This window comes from Mustela erminea, chromosome 7 (assembly GCF_009829155.1).
Source record: "Mustela erminea isolate mMusErm1 chromosome 7, mMusErm1.Pri, whole genome shotgun sequence".
NCBI lineage: Eukaryota > Metazoa > Chordata > Mammalia > Carnivora > Mustelidae > Mustela > Mustela erminea.
In genome coordinates, this window is record NC_045620.1 from 61,158,321 (window position 1) to 61,183,703 (window position 25,383).

General features: G+C 41.2%; 1 protein-coding gene across 8 annotated transcripts in view; it reads left to right on the top strand.

The window, feature by feature from the left end:
• Positions 1 to 25,383, top strand: part of AFF3 (AF4/FMR2 family member 3) — a 516,827-nt gene that overhangs the window by 221,727 nt on the left and 269,717 nt on the right. For all 8 annotated transcript variants that reach the window (XM_032351829.1, XM_032351821.1, XM_032351823.1 and 5 more), the window contains one exon: positions 2,246 to 2,293. In XM_032351829.1, coding sequence (XP_032207720.1) covers positions 2,246 to 2,293 — 48 coding nt within the window. The remainder of the gene's footprint in view (positions 1 to 2,245; positions 2,294 to 25,383) is intronic.

Sequence of the window (25,383 nt, forward strand, 5' to 3'; positions counted from 1 at the left end):
TTCAACTCCTAATTATATACCCAGAAGAAATGAAAGCAGGCATTCAAACAAAAATTTGTATATGGATGTTTGTAAAAGTACTATCATAATAGCCAAAGTGGAAATATCAAAATGTCCATCAACAAATGAGTAATTTTTTAAAATGTGGTATATCCACATAGTGGAATATTATTTGTTCATAAAAAGGAATGAAATACGATACATGCTATGATATGGAGGAACTTGAAACCATTATCCTAAGTGAAACCAGCCAGCCAGACATAAAAGGCCACATATTATATGATTCTATTTACATAAAACATCCAGAATAGAAAGATCCATAGAAACAGAAAGTAGATTCGGGGGTACTAGGAGCTTGGGAGAGAGAAGAATGGGAAGTTCCTGTTCAGAGGGCATGAAAACTTCATTCAGGGTGATGAAAAACTTTTAGAACTAGATAGTGGTGGCATTGTGACTATATTTAGTACCAGTATATTATACACTTTAAAACTGTTAAAATGGCAAATTTCCTGTTATATGTATTTTACCACACACGTGAGAAGTTCCTAAACCATATAAACCTTGTAGAAACCCTGGTAATGAAATACATTTGACGAATGAGTTTAGGTTTGCTAAGGGATTAGATATATTTCAAGCGCTGCTTTGGGACTGGGGGAAAGCTTCTGGAAGTGAAAATGTGCATAACTAAGGGTCAGGAGCCCTTTGTTCTGGTCTAGGCACTGCTGTTATGTGGTACAGGGTGAGTCATGTAAACTTTTAGGTCCTCAGGGGACTTGGACAAATTTTCTCAGTCATGTGTGGGACCTTTTCAGACTTCACATAACTTTATACACCCTGGCCCCCTCCCCAGTGTGAAGGGTAGAATATTTCAGACAGAATACTCTGATAACAGGTAACAGGGTGGCATGGTGCACAGAGGGGTGGGAGGGTACAAAGGGGTCTTCTTCCGTAAAGCCTTTGCAATATTGTGAAGTCCTGAAGCTGATTACGGTAGTCCTCCCATTCCCGAGACTAGAGGAAGAAGCTCATGTCTTCACATAGTGTGCACTGGGCATTTACAGCACATGCCGAGGACGTGTGAAGTATAGCTGAAAGACACAGAGCCCCTTAATTTGTGGAGTGTATGTTCTAGAGGGAGGAGATATCATTAAAGAGTTAAGTACTGTATGAGGTGAGTACTCTGAAGAAGTAAATGATGCTGAGGGTTAGGGACAGCTGCTCTGAGGAAGTCATGAGTGACCTGTGATCTGCAGGATGACTTAGAATTAACAAGAAAACATGGAAAGGGGCAGATTTGCTTCCCTGGTGGGGAGAGCACCGTGAAGACAATGGGAGAATGGGCTTGGAGAAGATGGTGAATACAGCCTCATTCTCGAATGCCATGCTGAGTTGTGGCCAACATCACTGAATTAAAAGGCCAGAGGGAAGTATCTCCCTGAGACCACCATGGGCACTTCTACCAGCAGCTGCCGCTTTCATGTCCCCACCATACCACTTCCTGTGCTCCGAGCTATGGAACCAGCAGTAACCACACAGAATCTCTGGAACTGAAAGTGCTCCCTGGTGTCGACTGCGACCCGAAGCCACCATTCCTCAGAGCCCTTAACATCTCCACAGCACAGGGCAGTGTGGGTCGCAGAACAAGTGGCTCTGGAGTGTGACACCCAGCATGCTGTGCGACTGTTGAGAGGATATTTCTCCTTTTGGTCTTTCAGTTTTCGGCTCATCAAACCAGTAAATCTGGGCTTTGAGGATGGTGAAACTACCAGACTTCTACTTAGAAAGTGGGGACAGTCTTTTGCTTAAGCCTTAGCAGCCATTGTACTCGGCCAAGCCATTGCATGTGTTTGGTGGGTGAACTGGTCCCACTTTTGCAGTGGAGACAGCATTTCCACATGTTGATGGAGCCTGGGGGTGCATGGGACAGCGCTCACACCTGCCGCCAGTTAGTTGGCTGCTGGCCTCCTAGGAGCCTGCCCCACCTAGCAGAGATGCAACTGGGGGGCCCAGAGCTGACCTGCGGGTGTGGGCGGTGCTCCTGGCTGGCATATTTGCTGGGCCGCAGGGAAGGCAGCAATCATAGCCACGACTCAGGCTACCCTGTTAAGGAAAGGAGCTCATCACTAAGTCCCACGTCAGCCACTCCCAGTACAAACTCAAGTTTAGACACTTACGTGTACTCTTTTCTTTGTAACCATAAATCTATGCTATCAGGCTTATTTTTTTTTTTTTCCTTTGCTTTCAGGAGAGTAGATCTGGAGACACAAACAGCTGTGTTGAAGAAATAATTCGGGTAAGGACTTTTTTTTTTTTAACAAATCTTACCAACTGGTTGGACGTAGATTCCAAATATAACAAGGCATGTGGCTATGTTGTCAAAGGAACCTATTTTCTGTTTCTTGTTTGACGCTCATTTTTTCTGAGGGCAATCATGGAAGTTGCCTAAATGCCACTTTACAAAAACATCGCTTCTTTTTGAAATCTAGGAGCTACCCATCAACCTGATGCCTTTGTACAGGCTGAGGTGACACTGTGTTAAAGTGATCGTCTGGAAGACAGAAGAACAGAGTTGAGATGAAAAATATGGTTGTGCACACATTAGATGCCCCCATTTATCACCCTCCTGTTTAGAAGCATCCTTTAATAGTCTGTACTTTCCACTCAGGCAAGGGGTGCCTTGTTATTCTTCTCCTAAACTTAATTAGAATCAGGAGCACTCTGACAAAGAGGTAATGCTCAGTGTCTGAAAATTTATTTCCACATTGTTTTTTTGCATCTTACTGTGTTGCCAGTTACTTCCTGTAAGGCTGTCTTTTTCCTCCTCAAAATCTCTAGTAGATACCCTCCATGAACCAGTTTCACACCCAGATTTACTCAGGTTGGGCTCTTCCGCCATATTAGTGTTTTCCTGAGTACTCAAACTTATAATCAGGATGTCATCTTCAACCCATATTTTTTCTTCACTCATATTTTTTCAGGGGAGTAACCTAATAATTTACATTCTCAGAGAACTGATATTATGCTGGGCAAAACACCAAGACAAATTAGACCAGATGGGATGGCAATTCCCTACAAAGAAAAAACGTTTATTTTAATATGTTTCTAACTTTTGGACATCCTACACACTTCTTGAATTGCTAGTGAATGACAGTAATATAATTATTTGGTTTAAAAATTTGCATTTATCATCAAATTGTTTTCAGAGGCAGGGTTTTTGTTTTTTTTTTTTTTTCCCTTCCTGGAAAGCATTATTTCATAAATAAATCTTTTAACTCTCAAGTTGACCAAAATAAGGAAATTTGATCTGTTGCTTTCATAATAATTTTTGTTTTTCTGGCAAAGATTTATATAGAAAACAGCTGTCATAATGGGTAGCTTCATTTCTGGCATTTAATATATGTTAAAATACATGTTGTATTTTATATATGTGTTGTCTCTAACCCGAGGCTTAGTTTCAGATTAAACAACAAATAGAGTAAAGTATTAATATAATTTTCCTGTTTCTCTTTTGACATACTTTCATGTTTGGAGTCCAAATATTCAGTGTTTAAGCCTTCTTAAACACTGGTTTATTGGTTATGGTGTTTATATCAGCAAAGTGGTAATACTGGAACACAACAAACCACATCTACTTCCTGATACTGGCCCTAATATTCCGCGGTGCTGTCGCTGCCATGGCCCATGTTGAATCAGGCATAGAACAAAAAGGAAAGCCTGGACCAAGCAGATAATTGATTTGGAAACACATGCAAGGTTTAGGGAAATGGAGATGATGATTTCCTCAGAAGGCAGCTGAGCCCTCTCCAAGTTCTCATCTTCCCAGAGCCCATGAGTAGCGGTCCAATGGGAAATGGTATAGGCTTAGTGGAAACAGAGGTGTTGGTGGTACCCAGGTGGGCCTTTTCTCCGCCCTCACCTGTCAGCTGGACAGGTAGTAATAGTTGGTACTGAGGGAGCTCCTAGAAGATCACATCAGTGTTCCCAGTTTTGCCCAGAATGTTTCCTTGGTTGTCCCCTGCCTCTCACTCACCAGTCATTTTCCAAGATTGTCTTTTTCTCTTGTCCTAAGCATTTCCTCTCCTCCAAACACAAGCATGGGGCTCCTTCTCTGTGGTATTTATTGTACATCTGCCACATTGGTCTTCCTCCCACACGGCGCCCCTAATGTCTGGAACTGAGAATTCTTGATTTTGTAGAATGAATAAATGAGTGAGTGAGGTGAATGAAGGAATCCTCTAAGGAAGAGTGAGTGATAGCTCACAAAGAGATTCCATTTGCTCTAAATCATGGACATGACTTATTGGTCTTTTTAGCACTGGGTTCCCATGGATAGTCTTTGTGGAGCCCAGTCTTCCTTATCACTTTCTCTCCCTTTGTGATCAGTTTATGTAAACCTGATATAGTCACAGTCACCAAGGTACTTGTTACTTAGAGCTATAACACTTAAGTGGTGGCTCTTATTGTGGAGAAGGAGCAGGTCATGAAGCTGCCTTAAAATAATGAAAATTGAGATACTCACTTAACAGGTGTTAGCATGCCCTTTCCATATGGGAGGTACTGGGAAAATAATGGTGGGCCCAACAGACATGACCCTCTTAAAACCGGCCATGTGCTAGAAGAATAGATACTAAGTTTTATTTTTTAGTCATTTATTTAGACATTTATTTATAAATGTCTAGTGTTAATTGCGATAAGTACTCAGGGTTCTTGAGAGCCCACCATAGGGCACATGACCTCAGTTCACGTCAAGAGCAACGTCCCTGAGGAAGCAACATTTCGACTAATGGTTGGAGGATGAAAAGGAAACCGACCTAAGGAGAAGAATATTGAGGCTCCAGGCAGAGAAACAGGAAGGGTTTGGCTAGTTAGGGACCCAGCAAGGACAGTGAGCCCAGAGTGGCTAGAGAGTAAGTGGCAAAAGCCAGGCAGGACAAGCCAGGTATGGCTGTGCCTTCTCAGCCCTGTCCAAGATAAGCTTAGGGGGACAGTGAAGGACTATGAGCCAGAATGATGTGATCAGATTGGCCGTTTAGATACTCTACTCTGGCTGCTAAGCAGAATGGATTGAGGGGAGGAGGGGAAGAAGAGAAGAGTGAGAGGCTGTTGCAGCTGGCCCAGAGGATAGATAGATGCTCGGTGGGGCACTCAAAGGCCTGGGAATATTAAGGGTGATGCTATTTTGTGGGGTGGGATGAAATCCTGCATTAATTTTTTGACATGTTGAATTTGAAATACCTTTGAGACAGTCCAGGAAACATGGAGAATGTAGATGAGCATACATTGGTTTGAGGTTCAGAACAGAGGTCTAAGCAGCAGGCCAGCGTTTTTTACTAATTATCACATTGGTAATATGATCACAGAAATGGGTAAATTTGCGTGGAGAGAGACAAGAGACTGAGAAGCAATGAGAACCAAAATTCTAACACTTAAGGGCCAGGGAGAGTAAGATCCAATGGCCAGTGAAAGGGAGAGGACACAACTGGGGAAGTTGAGGGATAATGGCCATCAAAGGTTCTAGAAGTCAGAGAAAGAGGGTTTCAAGCTCAACAGTGCACAGGACTTCTGAAGGGGAAAGAGATACAAAGATTGAAATCCATCCATGGACTGGACAACCAAAAACTCATTAGTGACTTTACTGAGTGCGGTTTCTGTGCAGTAGAGGGAACAGCACCTGGACAAGACAGAATAGAAAGTGAGTCAAGAGACCTTTTGTGAGGAAAAGCCATAGTTTCCATTCAGGGCCTCTCCATTTGCAGTCCTGTAGGTAAGAGCAAGTGCCAAATGATGGTGAGCTAACATTTATGGAGTGCTCATTACAGATGAGGGACTATTCTCCGTTTCCTGCATGTATAAGCTCCTTTAACCATCTCAGATCCCCCATGAGGCAGGAACTGTTAACATCCCCATTTTACAGACGAAGAAATCGAAACACAGCTTGCCCAAGGTCACACAACTAGAAAGTGGTAGAGCTGGGATTTTAACAAGCACCGTCTGGCCCAAGCACCCTCTCTATCTTCTCTACTAACTATCTTATTAAATGAAGAAATCCCCCTGGTGCAATAATGAAACCACTCAGGCATTTTGCCGTGAAAGGGAGGTTTCCCATTTCCATGTGTTTATGGTTTGGAAGTGCCAAATCATGCATTTGTGCACTTGAACTCACAGAGGTTTTATGGCTAATGTTATCAGCCTCATCTTTAAGCTTCTTTTTCCTCTACCCTCTCTTATTTTTGCTGAGGTGACTGTTTTCAAGTCATTTGAATATTACATTATATTCTAAAGTGTAATTATTTTTTACTTTTACTCAGAGGATTCTAATCCTGGGACCTAATAAATCTGTGTATTATTGCAAATTTCAGTTAACCGAGGGAGAAATTACAACCGAGTTCTGTGAAGATGGGCAATAAGAGCTAGGAGCCCTCATGGCTGACATATGTTTGTAACAGACAGTTTTGTAAGTTACACTATATTTCATTCTTAAAGGTTCCAGTGCTGTAATACTTAGGTGCTTTTTGTAGCATTATCCATTAACGTAGAATGGCATTAACATTTGTTCAGCAAATAAAATCCGTTTACAACTTAATGGGGTTGCGCAGGGCTAGAATCTAGCATGCACAAATTTTATGCAAGACAGCTTTAGATAGCAGTAGTTGAGAGACACTACTTATAGCGTAGTGAGCCTTCCTAATAAGAGACTATTGTTGGAGATCCTGGTTTGGACTTTAAGGATGTAGTTAAAGATAATTTCAGTGTGACATCTGAGCAGATTATCTTCTTGGTTTTCACCTTTAGTCACTAATTTAATTCCAATTTCCTATGAAATATTTAGAGTGAATATTTACATAGAGTTGCATTTCTGTTGATAGGAAGGGGGTAACTCGTACTTGTTTAAATTCTGGGGGCCCAAATCAGTTTCCTGACATTACAATTGAACAGACTTACAGCAAATGAAGAAACTCTTTTCCTAGATACTAAGGAGCCTTCTGGATAAGATTTTTGGTTTTGATTCTGGGAGATCTGTGAGTGAGGAGAGCGTTTAAAGCACTGCTATATGAAGTGTCCATTATTATGACTCCCTCACTGTTCAGACCTGCATGGTAGGCCAAGACAAACCTTGTGCTTAAATGTCTATATGCTCCTTAACCCAAAGGAAATTATGTTAACCAGTCTATAGAGAAAATAGAGGACAAAGAGACAACTTGTTTTAAGTGACCTGTTTGGGTCATTTGCAGAGATGAACCTCAGTCACATCTCCCTTACTTCAGACCCAACAGGCTTTTTCAAGCTCACACTCATTCCTTTATCAATTATTTCATTTGTCTCAAACAGTAACGATTTTATTAGTGACAAAACGAAGCCCACGAATGACAAAATCAATCCAGGTACAGCTGCAGTGGAGTTCCATTAATAGATCCCATTACTTGTTGCAGTGAAATAAAATCAAAGCTGGAGTAAACCTGATGTAGACCTAGAGAAATTCACCAGACAAAACTTACAAGTCTTACCCAAGACAAAATTTTGGCTGGTAGTGTTTTGTGTTCATTTCTCTTTTTGCATTTGGTCATCTGAATGGTTAGAAACAGAAATACCACAATGTGTACCTTATTTTACAATCATAGATGCATTTTTAAGAGATGTAATTATGCTAGTCCTTCTGGCTGAAACCAAAAGCCCTACTTAAATGACTCCATCTCTGCTTGCCAAGGGCATCCTTGTGCCTTTGAGGGGTATCTAATGGCCTGCTTCTACATCCTGGGGCCATTTGGCTATACTTTGTAGACTTTGTGATCACTCCAGTGATGTGCAGTTTCTAGGAGAGGTGGGGCAAGAGACCACTCTAATTCAGGATCTATTCAGTGATGGCCAAAGGAACACTACAGGTCTGGAAGCTCCTGTTGGGCACTAATAGCTTTGCCTCTCTGTGTTTGTCTTTCTGATGCATATCCTTAGAAATTACAAAGGCATTTACAGAACTATGGGGATAGAAGACCAAAGGAATGTTAGCAGCCCATTTAGCTAGAGGTCTGTGGGAATATACTTTCTGCCCCCAATAGTCAAGAGTGAATTCTGATACTTCAGTTGATATCTTTTCATGGGTGTTGGTCACTATTTTACTCTCAAGGTGCTGACTGAGTGAAAAGAGGAGATACATAGATGGCATGTTAACAACACCTAGATGCCACGGGATGTCATGGAAGCTAACGGCGCTGTGTGCCTCCTGCTGTAGACAGGCTAGTAAGGACTTGGAGACATAGAAGGGAAGCATGTGTCAGCCAGCCTTGTCTTCAGGCAAGGTCAAAGACCCAGTTTCACAGTTTCTCATGAGAATACTTGTTGAAGCTCAGCATTACGTTAGAGGACCAAGGCATTAAAAACACCTGATTTTGTATATTTTCTGTTGCTCTCGCCTGATAAGGAACATCAACAGAACAAAAAAATAAGAGATCGAATGTAACTCAAAAAGCAGTAGATTTATGCCATGGCTTAAAACACCTGCCAGACACACAAAAGGGACAGATGCTTATAGAATGAGTAAGAGAGAGAACGTGGGGAGGAAAGCAAATAGAGATGCATTCCTTTCGATGCCAGTGCTCCTCTGAAAGGTGCCTTGCAGAGTCCTCCCCTGGCAACACAAGAGTGTAGGAGGGTGAGACAGAAGAAGAGACAGTCGCTGCCTGACAAGCGTATGTGATCCATCGGACTAGACTTTTCACCCGTGGTTGCCACTCAGGCTTTCACAGCACCCTCATGGTAGTCTGCTTCTTTGTGCATCGGTAAATCCTCATTCTCAGAAAAATAAGTGCTTAACCTTGGATCACCTAGAACAAAGCGTGTTCTCTTTATCTATGAATGAAGTTTATGATTGCAGTGTGGTTTTTATTTTACTTCTAGAAAATATCAATACACATGAGAGTCTAATATCTGATAGTACTTTCAACTGTGTAAATTCCCAAAGAACACACTTATGTTTAATCTTGGGTTCTCTTAAGTGCTGCTCTTCAACAGTGAAATGCTAATAGTACCAGCCACTCGACTTGCTTCATGTTCTTTGCTAAATTTACCTAACAGAATGAATGCAATTTTATTTCCCCTTTCCCATTTCTATACTTAAGTATAATATAAGCATGTGTGCTCATTGGACTTTGAAAACCATCCAAAGATGGTAATTATTAATGGAATGATTATATTAAGTCATTTAATAAAGAATATTTTGGAGTGCTAATTAAGAAGCACAAAAACATTAGAATATTTGCTGAAGTGATGTTAGTACTTAACATGTGCAGACAAATAAGATCCTCCTTGTTTCCCAAAGTATTTTTAGACTGTGAATGTGTGTCTGCATGTGTGTAACATTTGTGTCAGAAAATTTCTAGCATAAAAGGCCCTGTGACCTTCTTCATCTCTACCCTATGTTTTTTTGCTTCTCTCTGTAACCTAGAAATTCTCTCAGGCAGCTGATCCATGCAAACAGGTCCTTGAGTACAAGTCACTGAAGACCTTTTACCATTGTTTCTGCCCCATCAAATTCTCTAAGGGCACAGTCATCTTTCCCCCAGAAAACTGGCCAGTTTTAGCCTATGGCTGAAATCGCCATGTGTGAGGCATTACGTTCCTCTGAGGCATGTCCTCTTTGATGCCCCCACCCCATTAGCAAGGCACCATTGTGCTTGGTCTCTTGTCCACCTTTAGAATCTACCCCACCCCCAGTGCCTCCAGGACTTCCAGGATGGGGCAGTGAAAACTTTCCTCTAGCAGTCAGCTCTGGGGCCTGGATCATGGAACCCTCTAGGCATCCAGCTTGTTGTGACCTCTTGTTTATGCTGAATCCCACTTTCAGGCCAGGATCACGGTAGCTGGCTTGTGCTGTTTATCCTGCTATCCCCTTCCAGGGAATGTTAGGACACTCTTCCTAATTGCCGCCCCCCCAAATTCTAATAGAGCAAATATGCCATACATCTGTGTATGGTATATGTATCTGTGATTTATACAGAGAAAGACTTTTTCATCCCCAAGAACCAGGTTAATCTGGCATAGCCAAACCATCCTGCTTGCTCCATACCTCTGACATCTGGACCTCCTTCCTGCCTCAGCAGGAGCTTCACTGACCCAGACGCTGAGGAGACAGACGCTATTAGCATGAGCACCTTGGCCTGCTGGCTTCATTGGCCAATGTGCCAGGCTCTGTACTAGGCACTGGGTATATAACAGTGAACTAAACAGGCCTAGATTCTGTCTGGCCAACCTCTTGCATTCTGACCTGGAAACCTGCTGACAGACCTGGAAACTTACCTGTATCTCATGCATCCCTCCTTCCGTCTTTCCTGACTTCTGGCCTGTTCAGGAGCTGGCGGTGCCGTCTCTCTCAGGTCTCCTCCAGCTTGGGGCGCTCAGAGTGTTTTGTCCTCAGGGTAAGTGTGTACTCCTGCTTTCCAACTTTGAAAGAGAACATCTTTTCTGCTGCACTCCTTGGGGCTCTTTCCCCTTCCTCGGTTGGCTCCCTCGGCCAGAGCCGAGGTGTGCCTTCACCTCCACTTCCTCATGATCCTAAAGCTGTCCAGTTCTTCCTCCTGCATTCCCCTGAAACTGCTTTTACCAGCATCCCACTCCACGCAGGCCTCTTCTTGCTAAGCACAGAGACTGTTCCCAGTGTGACCATTCCCATGTGACACTGGTGGGCGTCCCATGTGCTGACTGCAATGTCCACCTCAAAATGGTCAAGCCTTAGCCTCTCTCACCACACCTTCCTGGGTTTATTCCCACTGGGTGGTCATTTCCTCTTGGGCTTCTCCATGCTTCTCTCTTCTTGTAACTACCCCTTATGTATCAGGATTCCTTGGACTTCTGTCCCATCTCCCTCTTTTTCTAGAGGCTACAGTTTCTCCAGCTTCTGGTGGCATTTGTGCTGTGGTGGCGGGCAAGTGTATATCTAGACCCCAGCTGTTTTCTGAGTTTCATGCTCATCTATCAGGTGCCCCCACATTGCTCCACTTTTTTAAAAAGATTCTACTTATTTATTTGAGAGACAGAGAGAAAGCACTAGCAGACGGAGGAGCAGAGGAAGAGGGAGAGGCAGCCTCCCTGCTGAGCAGGACACCTGACACGGGGCTCCATCCCAAGACTCTGAGATCATGACCTGAGCCAAAGTCAGATGCTTAACCGACTGAGCCACCCAGGGCTCCAGTTGCTCCCCTTATGTGTGTCGTGGACACCTCCACCCTAATGCCGTCTCGCACCTCCGCTGGCTCTGCCTCCACCATGAATTATCGTCATTCACCTAGCTGCTCAACCCACTGTGCTCTCTTCACTCTCACCACATTCGGTTCCACACCAAGCTGTCAGTCTGTCTTCTGAATCACCCTCAAACAGGTCTGCTTCTTTCCATCTCTGTGCTACCCTCCTTGTTCAGTCCATCATCCTTTCCCACCTAGATTATTCCAGAGACCTCCTCCCCGGCCACCTGTGTATTGGCTGCTTCTAGCCAGCTCCCCCAATGTAGGCAGTATCAACTTTCCAAAGCATGTGCACTTTAAAAAACATTTCAGTGACTCCCCTTTGGGTTAAGGACAGAGTCCGATTTCTGGATGTGGCCTGGGAGAGCCACGCACATCCCAGCCCTGCCTTGTGTTCCAGCATTATCTTTCCCCACTGCCTACCTCACACTCTATATTCCACTTCTGCAAGAGTGATATCAAAGCACCTTGCCCTTGCCTCTGGGCTTACCTTGTGCTCTTCTGTCTACAGAACATGCTCCATCTACCTCTCACCCCAAATTCAGCTGTTTCCAAGCCTCCCTTGAGAGGTCACTCCTTGCAGGAAGCCTTCCTGATTCCCAAGTCTGAGTTAGATGCTCCTATTCTGTCTTCCCCAGGAAAGGGACCCTTTATTCTTATCCCTCTACTTATTACATTGAGTCATAATGATCTTTCATGTCCTCATTAGGCTGTTACCGTCTATCCCCAGGGACTATCAAAATGACTGTCACATAACGAATGTTTAATAAATACTGAATAAATGGATGGGGAATAATGAATGGATGACTTTGACCTTTTACTCAATGTCTGTTCTTCCTCTCTATCTTATTGTCCTTCCAGTCCTGCAACAAAAAATATTAAGGTGGTAGCTCCCCTAGACATCAGCTCTCCAAGGACAACCAAGACTGTTTGTGACCTGGGAGCATTAGGACACATCCTACAATTAGCACAAATGCAAGAGAGATGAAAATTCACCTCCTAACTCCTGGGGGTTGGGAGTGAAAAGGAGTCCAGCAGCTCTTGCTGGGGTATACGTCAGGAGAGCTTAGCCCTTTCTATCTGCTGCTTGTATTCTCATTATCTTTCAGGAGACGGAGTTTTTCATTTTGATAGATAATGAGTGTAATGTACAAGTTGAAGAAATCAAGATAATAAATTCGCAGGGATAATTTGGTTAATTATCATTTTGCTGCTCATAACATCAAGGGCTGGAAGTCAAAGTTCTTTCTACTGCTAATATGCTCTGTGGAAGGCAGTTCCTAGAACAATTAAAACACATCCACCTAAAAGCAGTCAGCTCAAGACACACATTTAAAAATTGTATTTATTATCATGAAAACCACACACAGTGTTTTCCTTTACTTTTTCAAATTGAAGGATGTGAAATTACAAATTTGCTACAAATTTGTATCCACATAAGAAAGTTGAAAATAATTTCTTAAATAGAGATAAGGGCCTTAAAAAATTCGACCATCTATCTAGATATTAATCTACATTTTCTGTAGTCCTTATATTCATAATTATTTAGATCAGCATAACCTGAGAAGATTTAGAAACCTTATTTTCCCTTTCCATTTCATTTGTATGTTGTCTTACAAGTTCTGAAAAATGTGATTTGTAGGTGTGCAAGTCTTTTGTTTTATGTTGGTTGGATGCAATGCAGTGTAAGTACTTTTTAAAGGTAGGGATTGGAACTCAGACATTTTGCATAACTTTTAGAACGTGCTCCATACTTAGAGGCATCTTATTTTGTTCTGATTTTGAAAGCTATCCACACAGCCTGTAATTTCAGAATAGGTAACCTAACATTGGCCTTCTAACCAGCTTGTGCACATGGCGTGTTTCCCTGTTTGTGCATTACCATGGTTTTGCACATGGCATGTTGTCCCATTCTTGTCCCCACTTGGACCTTAGTATTTCTGGAGAAGTACTGTGCTTAGTACCACTACTCACACCTCCACTCTCTGGAGACCAGCCCTTTACCAAATACTGCTTTCCTCAGCAATTTGAGTTTCTGATGATAAATCAGGAAAGGTATACCTCTTCCTGTCCCTCCAGGTATCAGCTTTGAGAACAATTGTTATATAATTGTTAATTGTTACATGCTAACAGTAGGGGATTTATTTTCTTTAATATACCTTTCCTCCATCCCTCCACTAAAAGGATGTGCCTGTTTGTACAAATGCGTATCTTTCTCTCCCCGTTGAATTTCCCAGGACATTCAGAAGTTGTGACCTATGGGCAGTACACTGTTTGTTATTACAGATTTTCAGTATAATATAGATTTTATTTCAGTGCCTTTTTTTTTTTTTTGCATGGTAATCCTAAATAATTAGACATCTGTGGTTCTGTGGAATTAAAAATATTAAAGATTTTATGTTATTTTTTTAAACAAAGTATTTATCTATGAACATTGATTGGGCCTCTGAAATGTGATTAAAAATCTTAAGATCAGCATGTTTATTATTGACATATTATGCCATAATTTAAAACTCTATCCTCAGCTACTTGTAAATATCTTTTTAATAGTCTCAAATATAGATTAATTCTGTATGTAAAGTACATATTTCTTTTAAAATTACCCTGGGATTCTATATTAATTCATTTAACATTACTGAAATACGTTTATCTGCATATTTCCTTTATGAATCATTTTAATCTTCCCTTCCCTGCAATAACTTGTGACCTAGCAGTATTTTGGTCCAATTTTTAAACATGTTTTTGAATTCAGTTTAATGCTGTATATCTGGGGGCGGGGAGAGCGGGGAGTAAAAAAATAGGCTTTTCAAAACAGAACCTTTAAAGTTAGCTAAAAATGTTAGTAATAGCTTCTAAAAAATGACCAATCCCTGAAAACCTACCCAGGCTGCTTCTCTGTAACCAAATTACAGATTGAGATCCTGGTAAGTCTGAGACTGAACTTGAACTACAAAAGCCATTTGAAAATTCCATTGCAAATAACTGGAAAGAGACAGGGTGGGGGTGAGAAAACCCAGCCACATGCAATGAGGAAGATGAAATCAAACAACGAGGTGCAACAGGTTCTCTCCAGACTGTGAGCAAAAAATGTCTCCTTTAGTCTGTAAAATAAGTGTTTATCATTCTGACTTCTTAACTTCCTATTTCCTTGTGTTTTTTTTCCACCGACATCTCTCACCAACTGCTCCATACACATCCCAAGCCCAGACTCTGGAAAAACACGTGAAATGAACACAGAGTTCTTTGGGAGGTCCACTAGTTATTGTTGTATGAAATGAGGAGTCCACTGTGACATGAATAAAGACTCCAAAGCAGATTCCTAGCATGTTTTAAATGGTGTGGATGGTGGGGGAGGAGGGGTCATTGTAGCTGGCATCATCTAGAAAGATCATCAGCAACCCTTGAATAGTTGAAATGATTAATCACTTCAGCACAAAAGAACACAAAAGGAGATTGGTTAAGAATAAGCAGGGGACAGAGTGCTAGCTCCAAGGGTGACATGCTTGTCTGCTTAATAATGTATTTTTAAAGTGTGTGCCACATCAAAAACGAAGCACATGCAAATGGAGGAAGGAAAGACAAAGCAGTGAGCAAAATATTTGGCGAATTAGACCAAATGTTTAGGAAATTAAATGAGCGGTAATTTTGCTTTGAACATTTAAAAAATGCATTACCTCTCCCGTTCTCCCCACCCCCAGTATCTTAGGAGCATTGGGAACGCTTACAGAATGTGTTCTAGACCTTTATCACTGAAAATGAGGAACAGTTAATCAAATCAATATTGCTTCATAGCCTCCCTGTCTTTAAGGCACAGGGATTTGAATTGACTCCTTGGATTAGAGCAAACTACATGACTTAAAGCATCAGAAAGCATCATAATGGCCTTGCTTAACATATATTGATGGCTAACTATGCCCTTCACATCTATTACCTCTTTTAATCCTTGCAGTAACCCTATATGATGTCATCCCCATTTTACAGAAGAAGCAACAGAGATGTAGAGAGCACTTAAGATCGGGGTTAGGGTTCAAACTCGGGTCTCCGGAGCCCAACCTCATAAACACATACAGTGCAATTTTTTTTAAAAAGTCTGAATATTTTCAAAATGCAAGACTGACCCAATTCTTCTTGTGAGGGTACAAGACAAAGGGGTGTGTGATGGCTGCAGTTGTTGCCGCAGTGCTAAGAAGCTGCAAGGTGACTGCAAGGAGTTAGATTGAGGATCCGTGTGTGCCGAGTTGCATGAGGGATGTGTAGCGAGCGTAGAACGACCACTTAGAGTTCCTGCAGAGTGATCTCAAGTGCGTGTTCATGTATAAGCTAGTTACTGAGTACTGTGCTGCTGAGAATATGGTTCTTTTGCATCAGCCTGTGTTATACGCTGCCTTGCATGGAGCTATACATTACTGACAACTCCTGCCCCTATTAGCCCTTGTATGAGCAGCAACAGTCAGTGCTGTCCTCCTCCTCACGAGAGAGGTGGGTAAAGATGGAGAGTCTAGAGACAGCAAGAGTTCCAAGGGACAGAAGCCCAGGCACCCCTGACTGCACAGGCATGAGTGGCCCCGGAAATTTGAGCTTTTTCAAAAACTCCTGTGTTCGACAACAGCTCTGCCACCAACTGACCAGGTAACACCAAGCTAATGTAGGTTTCAAGGCAGTGTACATTTTGCCCAGGATAGAAAAAAAGCTATTGTTCTCACTTACTATTTGATATGGCTGTAACATCTCTTGCTGGGTAAATTTGTGAATACACACATCTTAGTGAGTCAGCGTCTAACAAAATATTTTTGTTCATCAAATGCAGTTCTGGAGGTAAACCAATTTTGTAAATCTGTGATTGAAATAAACATTTTATTTTGGAACTGATGACTGTTAGCTGCTGATTTTCTTGTTGTTAGGATAATTGAGTATTTTCAAATTCATTAGAGACAAGGTTCACTTAAAGAAATTTCTATCTAGAATATCTAGCTGTAGAATATTTGTGAGATTATCTTTACTGCTAAGAAGCAATTGCTTTTTGAAAGGATTCCTGGCTATGGGAAAAAATGGACTTAGAATTAACTCCCCTAAGGAACCTAGATATCTGTTTACAGATTCTTTAAAACTCAGCATTAATAGGAAAACAAAAGTGTTGAAATCACTGAATTTGACTGACAAACAGTTAAGCTTGGAATAAAATAAAAAACCAGTAGGACATTATAAATTGCTTTACAAAAATAGAGTTTTTATACAACTATTAGGTGCATATACTAAGTAAAGTGGCTGCAAAGGGAATAAATGCAGACTACACCCCCTGGTGGAACATTTGTTTGATAGGTGGTTGATAGCTTTTTAATCTCCTTCAGTACAGTTATAGTGTTTATTTGATTTCTTTGCCTTTTTGGTTGATTATAAAACTATGTCAACTTGTGCCTATAAGTTGCTTTTACAAGTACATGGTTTTACTAAATATGCCTAATTATAAATCAAATTAGTCAGGCAAAGTAATGTTTATAATATGTGTTCTAGTCTGCTGTGTTCCTAAAGATTCCTTTTGAGAGCTCACAAAGGATTAAAAATCATGCAGAACTTCCAACTTAGAGCAGTACTTTCACAATGAAATACACTTGGTACATTGCTTGGGACAGCTGGTAAATGACATAGAACCCTCCTACTTAAAAATAAATCCTTTCCACATATACTTATTCAACCAAGGAGAGCAATGTAAAACCCAGAAATCTACTTGGACTTGAAAGAACAATGAATTATAATAGTGGAAGTCTTCAAAGGGGTGGGTTCAGAAAAACCTCAGCTTTTATATAGACCCTTAAAAGAAGACATGGGAAGGAAAGTGAGTTGGCATTTTTATACTATGTATGAAGGATTATTTCTTTTCAATATTTTTCAGTATTGTGCAGACTTAATTTTATTAGAATGAGATTGCCTACATGTCCGCTTGATTTCATAGCACCCAGCAATCATCTCAATAAGTATTTGAATGGTTTATTGAAAATCTAACTTCATGAAAAAATGGACATATTCAATATTTAAAGGCATCTTATATACTTTCAAGTATGTGACATAGTGCTTGTTAAATTGTTTTCAGTGCCTTGAGTTCTTACTATTAGAAAACCAGAAAATTCTAAGGTCCAGAAATGATTACCAGCTAAAATTTTACATATAGAAATTCATGACTTCATGGGAACTCAGAAGCATCTAAACTCATAAACTTAGTGTTACCTCTGATAAGAATCTACTCTTGAGTGAAGTAGGAGTTTACGATAATACCTAATACTTGAAGATGAAGAACTGGCCATCCATATTCGGCATAGTAAATAGTAAGTTTTCTAGCCAATTTTCTTGTCTGGCTGTGGCAGCAGTAACATGAGCTTCACCCAGGTTGGTTGTGTAGTTTAAAGAAGATTAAGGATTGCACGAAACATGGTAAAGTGCTGTTAAAAACAGTAATGCTTCTGCACAGAGCTACAGAAAGAAGATAGAGAGCTAGAGGATGCATTGCTTCACTCAAAACAAGAAAAAAGCTAGAGAAACGATTTAACCCTTGAAAGAACTGACATCGTAGGGCAAACAATTAACCTGAAACGTGATCAGAGCCAGGCACCTTCAGAAAGAAATGGGACCTAAGCATTCATATGGGACACCACCCTAGTCCGTATCAACCAGTAGGATGACTCAGCTTGAAAACTGTAAAGAATTTCTGAAGTCGAATGTGGGCTCACAGGAGAATGCCATAAACACAGGAAGGGCTGTGGTCTCCTACAGTTTTCTCCTCCACCAGGCACTCATAGGAAAGACCTGGGAGCATACTGAGAAGCCTCTCTTGTGGTGCTGGCTTGGGGAGGGGAATAGCAGTCACTGCTCAGCCACCATCCAGACCCAACTCCTCTGTCTCTCCAGCTGCCAACTCCGACTTGTCATCTGTGGGAAGAATGGCACAAAGCTGCAGCCCTTCTGGTGTATTCCTTGGTGAGACAGGGAAGGAACCCACCTCTGAAACTGAACTGAGACCCCATTCCCTCTCATTCTTAAGAAACAAATCTCTAGGAGGAAGGACTACCAAAATGTATTCTGAGGTCAGTAGGGGAGACCCACTATACCTACGGAAGAGAAAACAAACAGCTCTACCCTCAGGGAAGGCATCAGCACATGTGCTACATAACACTACTTCTGGAGGAAGGCTACACCACCGAGACTCCTGTTCACAGTGCCCACCGGCAACCAAGTCTGAATCAGAGCATCAGAGCCCATCTTCCCTCCCCAGTTCTCCAACCTCCACACTAGCAAGCACTGAGTAATGGTGGCATACAACTAGAAGAGCCGTGCAGAGCTAAGACCCAAAGTCAAGTGGGGAGACTCATAGCCAGAGAGCAAACTTCACATCCAGAACAGCTCCTGACCAGATGAACACAAACCTTCATGCTAAAGACCTAACAGAGGAAAAGGCATCCTGACATGCAAGCACAGAGTCTCCTGCCCTATGCAACATGCATGGCTTTCAAAAGGAACTTAGGAGACCAGTGAAACAGTTTCAGAAGAGCGCAGTCATCGGACGAAGCAGTCATCAGAACCAGAATCCAATGTGACACAGACATTAGAACTTAAATGGCTGCAATTAATACAGTAATGACTCTGAAGGGAAAGGCATCTAAAATTATGAAGTTAGTTTTTACCTCTGATAGGAACCCAAAGTTATCTGTGCAGAATCATAGGTAATTTCAGTGGGGAGACAGGATCTATAAGAGAGAAAGCCCATGAAGAAATGGGGGAAATGGAAAATGCAGAGAGATGTAAAATGCCTTTGATGGGTTTGTCAGTAAACTGGACACAGTTGAGGGAAGAATCAAAGAGTGTGAAGATAACTCAATAGAAATTACTCAAAATGAAAACAAAGAGATAAAAATGTGAGAAAAAAAAAAAAAAAGAATAAGCTCTGTAGGATAATAGTAAATGGTGAAAATCATGTAATTGGAATCCGAAGAGGGTGAAGAAAAGGCAACAAGACAAAACAAGTGATGGCCAAGAATTTTCAGTATTAGCGACAGACCCCCAACCCACCTACCCTAGAAACTCAGCTAGCTATGCCTAGCAATATAAATACCAAGCAATATAAACACCTAGCAATATAAATACCATGTACCCACCCCAAGGTATATCATATTCAAACTGCTGAAGACCAAAGACAAAGAGAAAATCTTGAAGTCAGCCAGCCAGAAAAAAAAGACACATTCCCAACAGAGGAATTCAGATGAGAATGACAGAAGACTTCTCATCAGTGGCCAGGGAAGCAGTAAGACAATGGAGTGACATCTTTGAAGTGGTGAAAGAAGAAAAAAGCTGTTAGCCCAGACTTCTCAGCAAAAATATTCCTTAAAAGTTAAAGAGAGGTAAAGAGTTTCATAGACCAACAAAAAATGTAGGAATTCATTACCAGCAGACCTACTTTATGAGAAATGTTAAAGGAAATTCATAAGCGGCAGGACTGTGATGTGGTCTGAAACTCAGATCTACACACACAAAAATAAGAGCATCAGAAATGGAATAGTGAAAGTAAAATAGTGACAAAAGCATGTAGTAAATTCCAAGGCCAAGAGCCAGGCCTTATGCTGAGTTCTTTTATTTCCTCTTTAAAGTGCGACTATTACATATTATTTAATGGAAATGGAGCTTCAGTTTGGAAAGATGAAAAGGTTTTGTGGATTGATGGTGGTTACACATCAATATGAATGTAAATCCACTGAACAGTATACTTAAAAATGGGTTAAAATGGTGTATTTTATATTATATATATTTTACCACAGTTAAAAAAAAAAAAAAATGCATCTGTTACATCCAAGGAGTACTCAACAGGATGTAGACATAAAGCCCAAAAGCTTTTGATCACAGGGTCTCTTGAAATCCTTTTCATGGGCTACTTTTCCTGCCCTTAAATTAAATCTCACTAGTTTCCCAGACACTATGAGATGATTCAGAAGCTCTCCATTCACTCTTAGTGAGAAAAAAGACAAATCTCATTTTAGTAATTAAAATGCCCAGTTATAGGGTATCATCAAAGCTCTGAACTCATTTAGAGCTAAATATTTCCTTCCCTCAACTTGGGCTTCCTTCAGGCTGGTATCCTAGGGGGGAAGGAGGGACACGGGTGTTCCTTCTCTATTTTACTGGCTTGCATTGCTTTCTTCAGCAGGGCTTTCTGGCTCCCCCAGGGCTAGAGCCAGAGCCAGAAAGTGCTAAGGGCCCAAGCAGTCATATTTGGCTGTCCTTAGGAGCTGGCACTGGTGCTTTGTGGAGTTGGCAGGTCTCTGTCTTTAGGAAAGAGCACTGGTTCCTTGTGGGGTGCTTTCAGAGTTCCAAAAAGATTTTTTTTTTCCTCTGTGAATGTCCACTTCTAGCTCCTTTGATGATGGTAGTGCCTCTTTCTGTCTTCCATATGACCCCCTCTTCTCTCCATGTTCTTGCCCAACCCAACTTCTGTAAAACTTCTGTCTTGTCTCTCTGTAGGTCGAAGTTCAGTCCACATGTGACAGAGCCTTCTGTGCTACCATGTCAGTCATTCACTGCTCCCCTGATGATTTTTTTGCTTAATTTAGGTATCCCCAAATGCCCAGAGCAAATATTAAGTCCTCTGAGGGCTATTGATGTGTACACGAGTGTGTATATGAAAGCCCTTTCACTTAGGCTTGAGGTAAGGAAAAACTAGCTCCCTTCCCCTCCCCCACTTCAGATAGGGAGGAAAGCATCACAATATTACAAAACCTTTCTGCAAGGAAATTCTCTTTTTGGGTCTCGGGATGAGTAATACTCTCTTTGAGCCCATCTATTGCTTTGTTTTGCCTGGATGCACTTTCCTTGGATTGTATGACATTTATCATTTGTCCTAAATCAAAAAACAAAAATGAGTTCCCTTTTCACATCCTGTTCAGTAGTACTCAATTTTAGCATGATCAGGAGGCACATGTTTAGCTAGAAGGTACACTTAATAAGAGGTTTACCATTTTGCTCTATGCTACTATATGTAGTGTCTACCATCTAGGTTACAAAGCACAGTTTTGTTGAGAAAACCGGACATCTCAGACGGACAGTGGCTTTAGCTAAGTAGAAATAAGTCTGTTCTCCTCTGATTTTCTCACATCCTTAGGCTTCTTAATCCTTCCATAGTTTCCCCTTGCCTTTTTAAAAAATTTCTACAGTGAATTTGGTCTCAGGGTACACAGACCTCCCTGAAATCATGAGCGAACATCTGCATGAAGGCTGGAGTGCCCAGGCCTTATTAAATAGTCCCAGTCAGAATTTGGATTTGTAACTTCAGTAGGCCCAGCCAGAGGACAAAATTAATTCTTATTAAGAGCTAGTTCTCTTTCAATTTAGTAAATGTTTCTTACCCTGGGTTCCCCAGCACTACTTAAAGAGCTATTTTTAAAAGATCATTTTAGCTTTGGAATAAAACTAGTACAACAATCCACTTACACAAATAGTATCTTTGTTTAAAACGAGAACATCACAGTGTGATTGAGCTATAGTTGGAACTGGTACGTCCTAATCTTTAGAGATGTCTCCCCTGAGCAGCACCACCGCCTCCCCTCCGCAGTGCTCCTCCAACCTGGGCCAACAACGGCTGTCACAATACACAGATTAACACGGCTCCCTAAGATGTCCTTGAACTACTTGCTGTTTAGAGTGTGTTATCACATGGCATGAGAATGTTGAAGAAGGGAAACACAGACTTTTAAAAATATGCCAGTATTTCCTGATTATCTTTTTTTTTTTTTTTAGGTCAAACCCTTCATTTTGACACTTAATGAATAAAATGCCCACATGGCAAGAAATGAGATAATGAATTGTAAAAAGACATAATCAGCAATGACTAAATAATTAAGGGAATTGAAATGCAGAGTCATTTGGGAATGCATTATTAATAACACTATTTGTTCCATATGCTGAAGAATTCTGTTTTTAGAAAATCAGTCAGTTGCTACACTTGCTCTGTAGCAAAAATAAAAAAAAAATTAATGTTGACTAATAGGAACTGTAATTAGATGTTCTGCTTTTAAACAGCTGAATAAAAGATGAAATCATATAGAAAGTATATTTAGATACAAGTCAGAAAGTAAACTGATTATTATTCATAGTACTGTTAATAGGAACTATAATTTATGCATCTAGTGGGAATTGTGTTAGGCAATTAAGGTAGGGAGTCACACTTGACTTCCCTTTATACATTTACATTTATGTATTTTCCTGTATTATACCAGGGACTATCTTTCTCATCTTTCACTAGCTTAACCATTAAAGTCACATCTCAAGGTAGTGCATAGTGAGCATTTGGGCTTCTGGGGCTTGGAAGGTCTGCCCTCCAGAGGGTGCTGCGTCAGGATACTCCTTGGTTGGGGGGGGGGGGGCGGGGTACCACGCGCCTTTGTGAGGCACTGCCAGCGGAGGATTGTGACTTTCCAGCTTCTCTTAGTGTCTCACCTTCAGAGGTGTCTTCAGAGGTTACTAGGTGGAAAAGGGTAATACCTGACTTGGAAAGGCTACAGTGGGTAGCCGCTAAATAGAGAAAATAGGAGATAATGACGCCATGCCATCTCCGTACACTAGCTCTAGCCATGCACCTAAGCCAGTCATCAGGGGCAGCCACATTCACCAATCATTAGCATATCCCTTTAGCAGGATACAAGAATCATTCCTTTTCTTTTTTTTAAGGTGTGAAACAGAGCAATTCTGAGAGATCATGGTTAAAATGAACAAGTTTCTGATTTTGGATTTTCCATTAAAGTGATGTGCCTTGGGGCACCTTGATGGCTTAAGCATCTGCCTTCATCTCAGGTTGTGATCCTGGGGTCCTGGGATCAAGCCCCCAATGAGGGCTGCCTGCTCAGTGGGGAGTCTCCTTGTCTCTCTGACTCATGCTCTTTCTCTCAAATAAATAAATAAAATCTTTTTTTAAAAAAATGATGTACCTTTTTCGGGGCACCTGGGTGGCTCAGTGGGTTAAGCCTCTGCCTTTGGCTCAGGTCATGATCCCAGGGTCCTGGGATTGAGCCCCGCATCGGACTCTCTGCTCAGCAGGGAGCCTGCTTCCTCCTCTCTCTCTGTCTGCCTCTCTGCCTACTTGTAATCTCTGTCAAATAAATAAATAAAATCTTTAAAATAAATAAATAAATAAATGTTGCGCCTTTTTGGAGAATAAAATAGCAGACAGGCGTGAAGATTTTAAGAAAACTCTTCAACCTCTCTGGCCATGTGTGTTTATATACATAGTCACCAGTGTGCACACAGGCTACAGCTGTCCTATGGGTTCATTCTTTTATTCATACAAAAAAAAGGACAAAACAGAAACAAAAAACAGAAAATCTTGAACCATAAAGTGAGCAATTCCTTTTAACTATGGATGTGAGGTATATACATTGTTCTGCAGTATCTCAGCACAGCGATTACTCAGCCTTTACGAGCCATTTCTCCTGTCCTCTCCATTCATTATTGTGTCACTGTCCCCAGCACACATCAGGAGTCAACTCTGAACTGTTGGGGAGAGAATCTCCTCAGCTCTGGGGGAGGCATGCTTTGCATTCTTAAGTTTCTGAACAACCTCACGTCTGTTTTTCCTTCTGTAGATTAGAAACAAGCTCTCTTGCTACTCCTTTGGGCAATATATGTTGATAGGACATATACCATGAGGGCTTTGCAGTATGGGTAATAGAACACATCTAGAACTCTGCATATCTGGGTTTGAATCTGATTTTGTGGCCCTAAGGAAATCCTTCTGTGGCTCAGTTTGTGTATCTATAAATCAGAGATAACTCTGTTTTCCTTGTCTGCTCTGCAAAGTAGTTATGTGGTTCTAATAAAAAAAAAAAATACACATGTCAAAGTGCTTTGCAAACCATAAATCATGTTATAAATGTCAGGCTTGGTTTTGATTGTAGGGTTAATATTCTATATATATATTACCTTCCTTAGAACATAAAGCTCTAAAAATAGTAGCCTTATAAGGACCCTGAGCTATAACCATAAAATTTATAACCCACCATTGCTCTTGATAGATAAGTAATTACTCAAAAACACACACTGTGGTAGGCAGAATAATAACCCCCCCCAAATGTCCATGTCCTACTCCCGAAAACATGTGACTATATCAGGTTATATGGTAAAGGGGAACTCAGGTTACAAATGGAATTAAGGTTGCTAATCAGCTGACCTTGAGATGTGGAGATTTTCCTATATTATCTGGTTGGGTCAAATGTAATCACTAAGGTCCTTCATGAGTAGAGGAGAGCGGCAGAAGAGATGAAAGTGTGAACTGTCCTGGCTAGATTAGAAGATGGAGGAGGGGACCACAAGCCAAGGAACATGGGTCTTCTCTTAAAGCCAGAGCAGACAAGGAACAGTTTCTCCACCAGAGCTTCCAGAACACAACACAGCCCCGCTTGATTTCAGCCCATCTAGACTTGTAAGGTTCTGAACTGTGAGATCATAAATTTGTGTTGTTTTAAGCCACTAAATTTGAGATGATTTGTTTGTAGCAGTAACAGAAAACCAACACACACACACATACACACACATTCTGACTAAAGTCAGTAGATAAGATTATTGAGATACTAATTTAAAATGCCCCAAAGCCTCAAGTGCATAAGGCCACAATCTCCTGGAGGATTTCAAAGCCTAATACTTTTACTTGTGCCTCGTTTGCCCAGGTATTTGAGCTAATCCTCTGCTTTGCTTTAGCTTTATTTCCTGGCTTAAAGAAGCAGTAAGTTTATTGCTTTGTGCCCTGTGGGTATTCCATAAATGCTTGTTGACTGCCAGACAGTGTGTTGTAACTATTTCCTAGGTGAGGAAACAGGTGAGGTTAGAGAGACCAGGTAAGACGAGGACCAGCTCTGGGGTTGCATAGCAACCAGGAGGATGCTCGGCTGCCTTCAAGTAGTCTTCACCTGTAATCGCCCACACTTGCAACTAAACAATATACTCCCCTTCAGATTTGCATCAGTGATAATGGACCATTTTGCTCATCTCAGGCTGTTTTACAAGTACCAGAATTCATTCAAGCCCCCAGCAGATCCTGAGTAAAAATCACTGGTCAATCAGCCTATGAGGGACTCTTCGAAATTCATGAGTTGACCTTATACATAGTTATTGAGCACTTACTGTA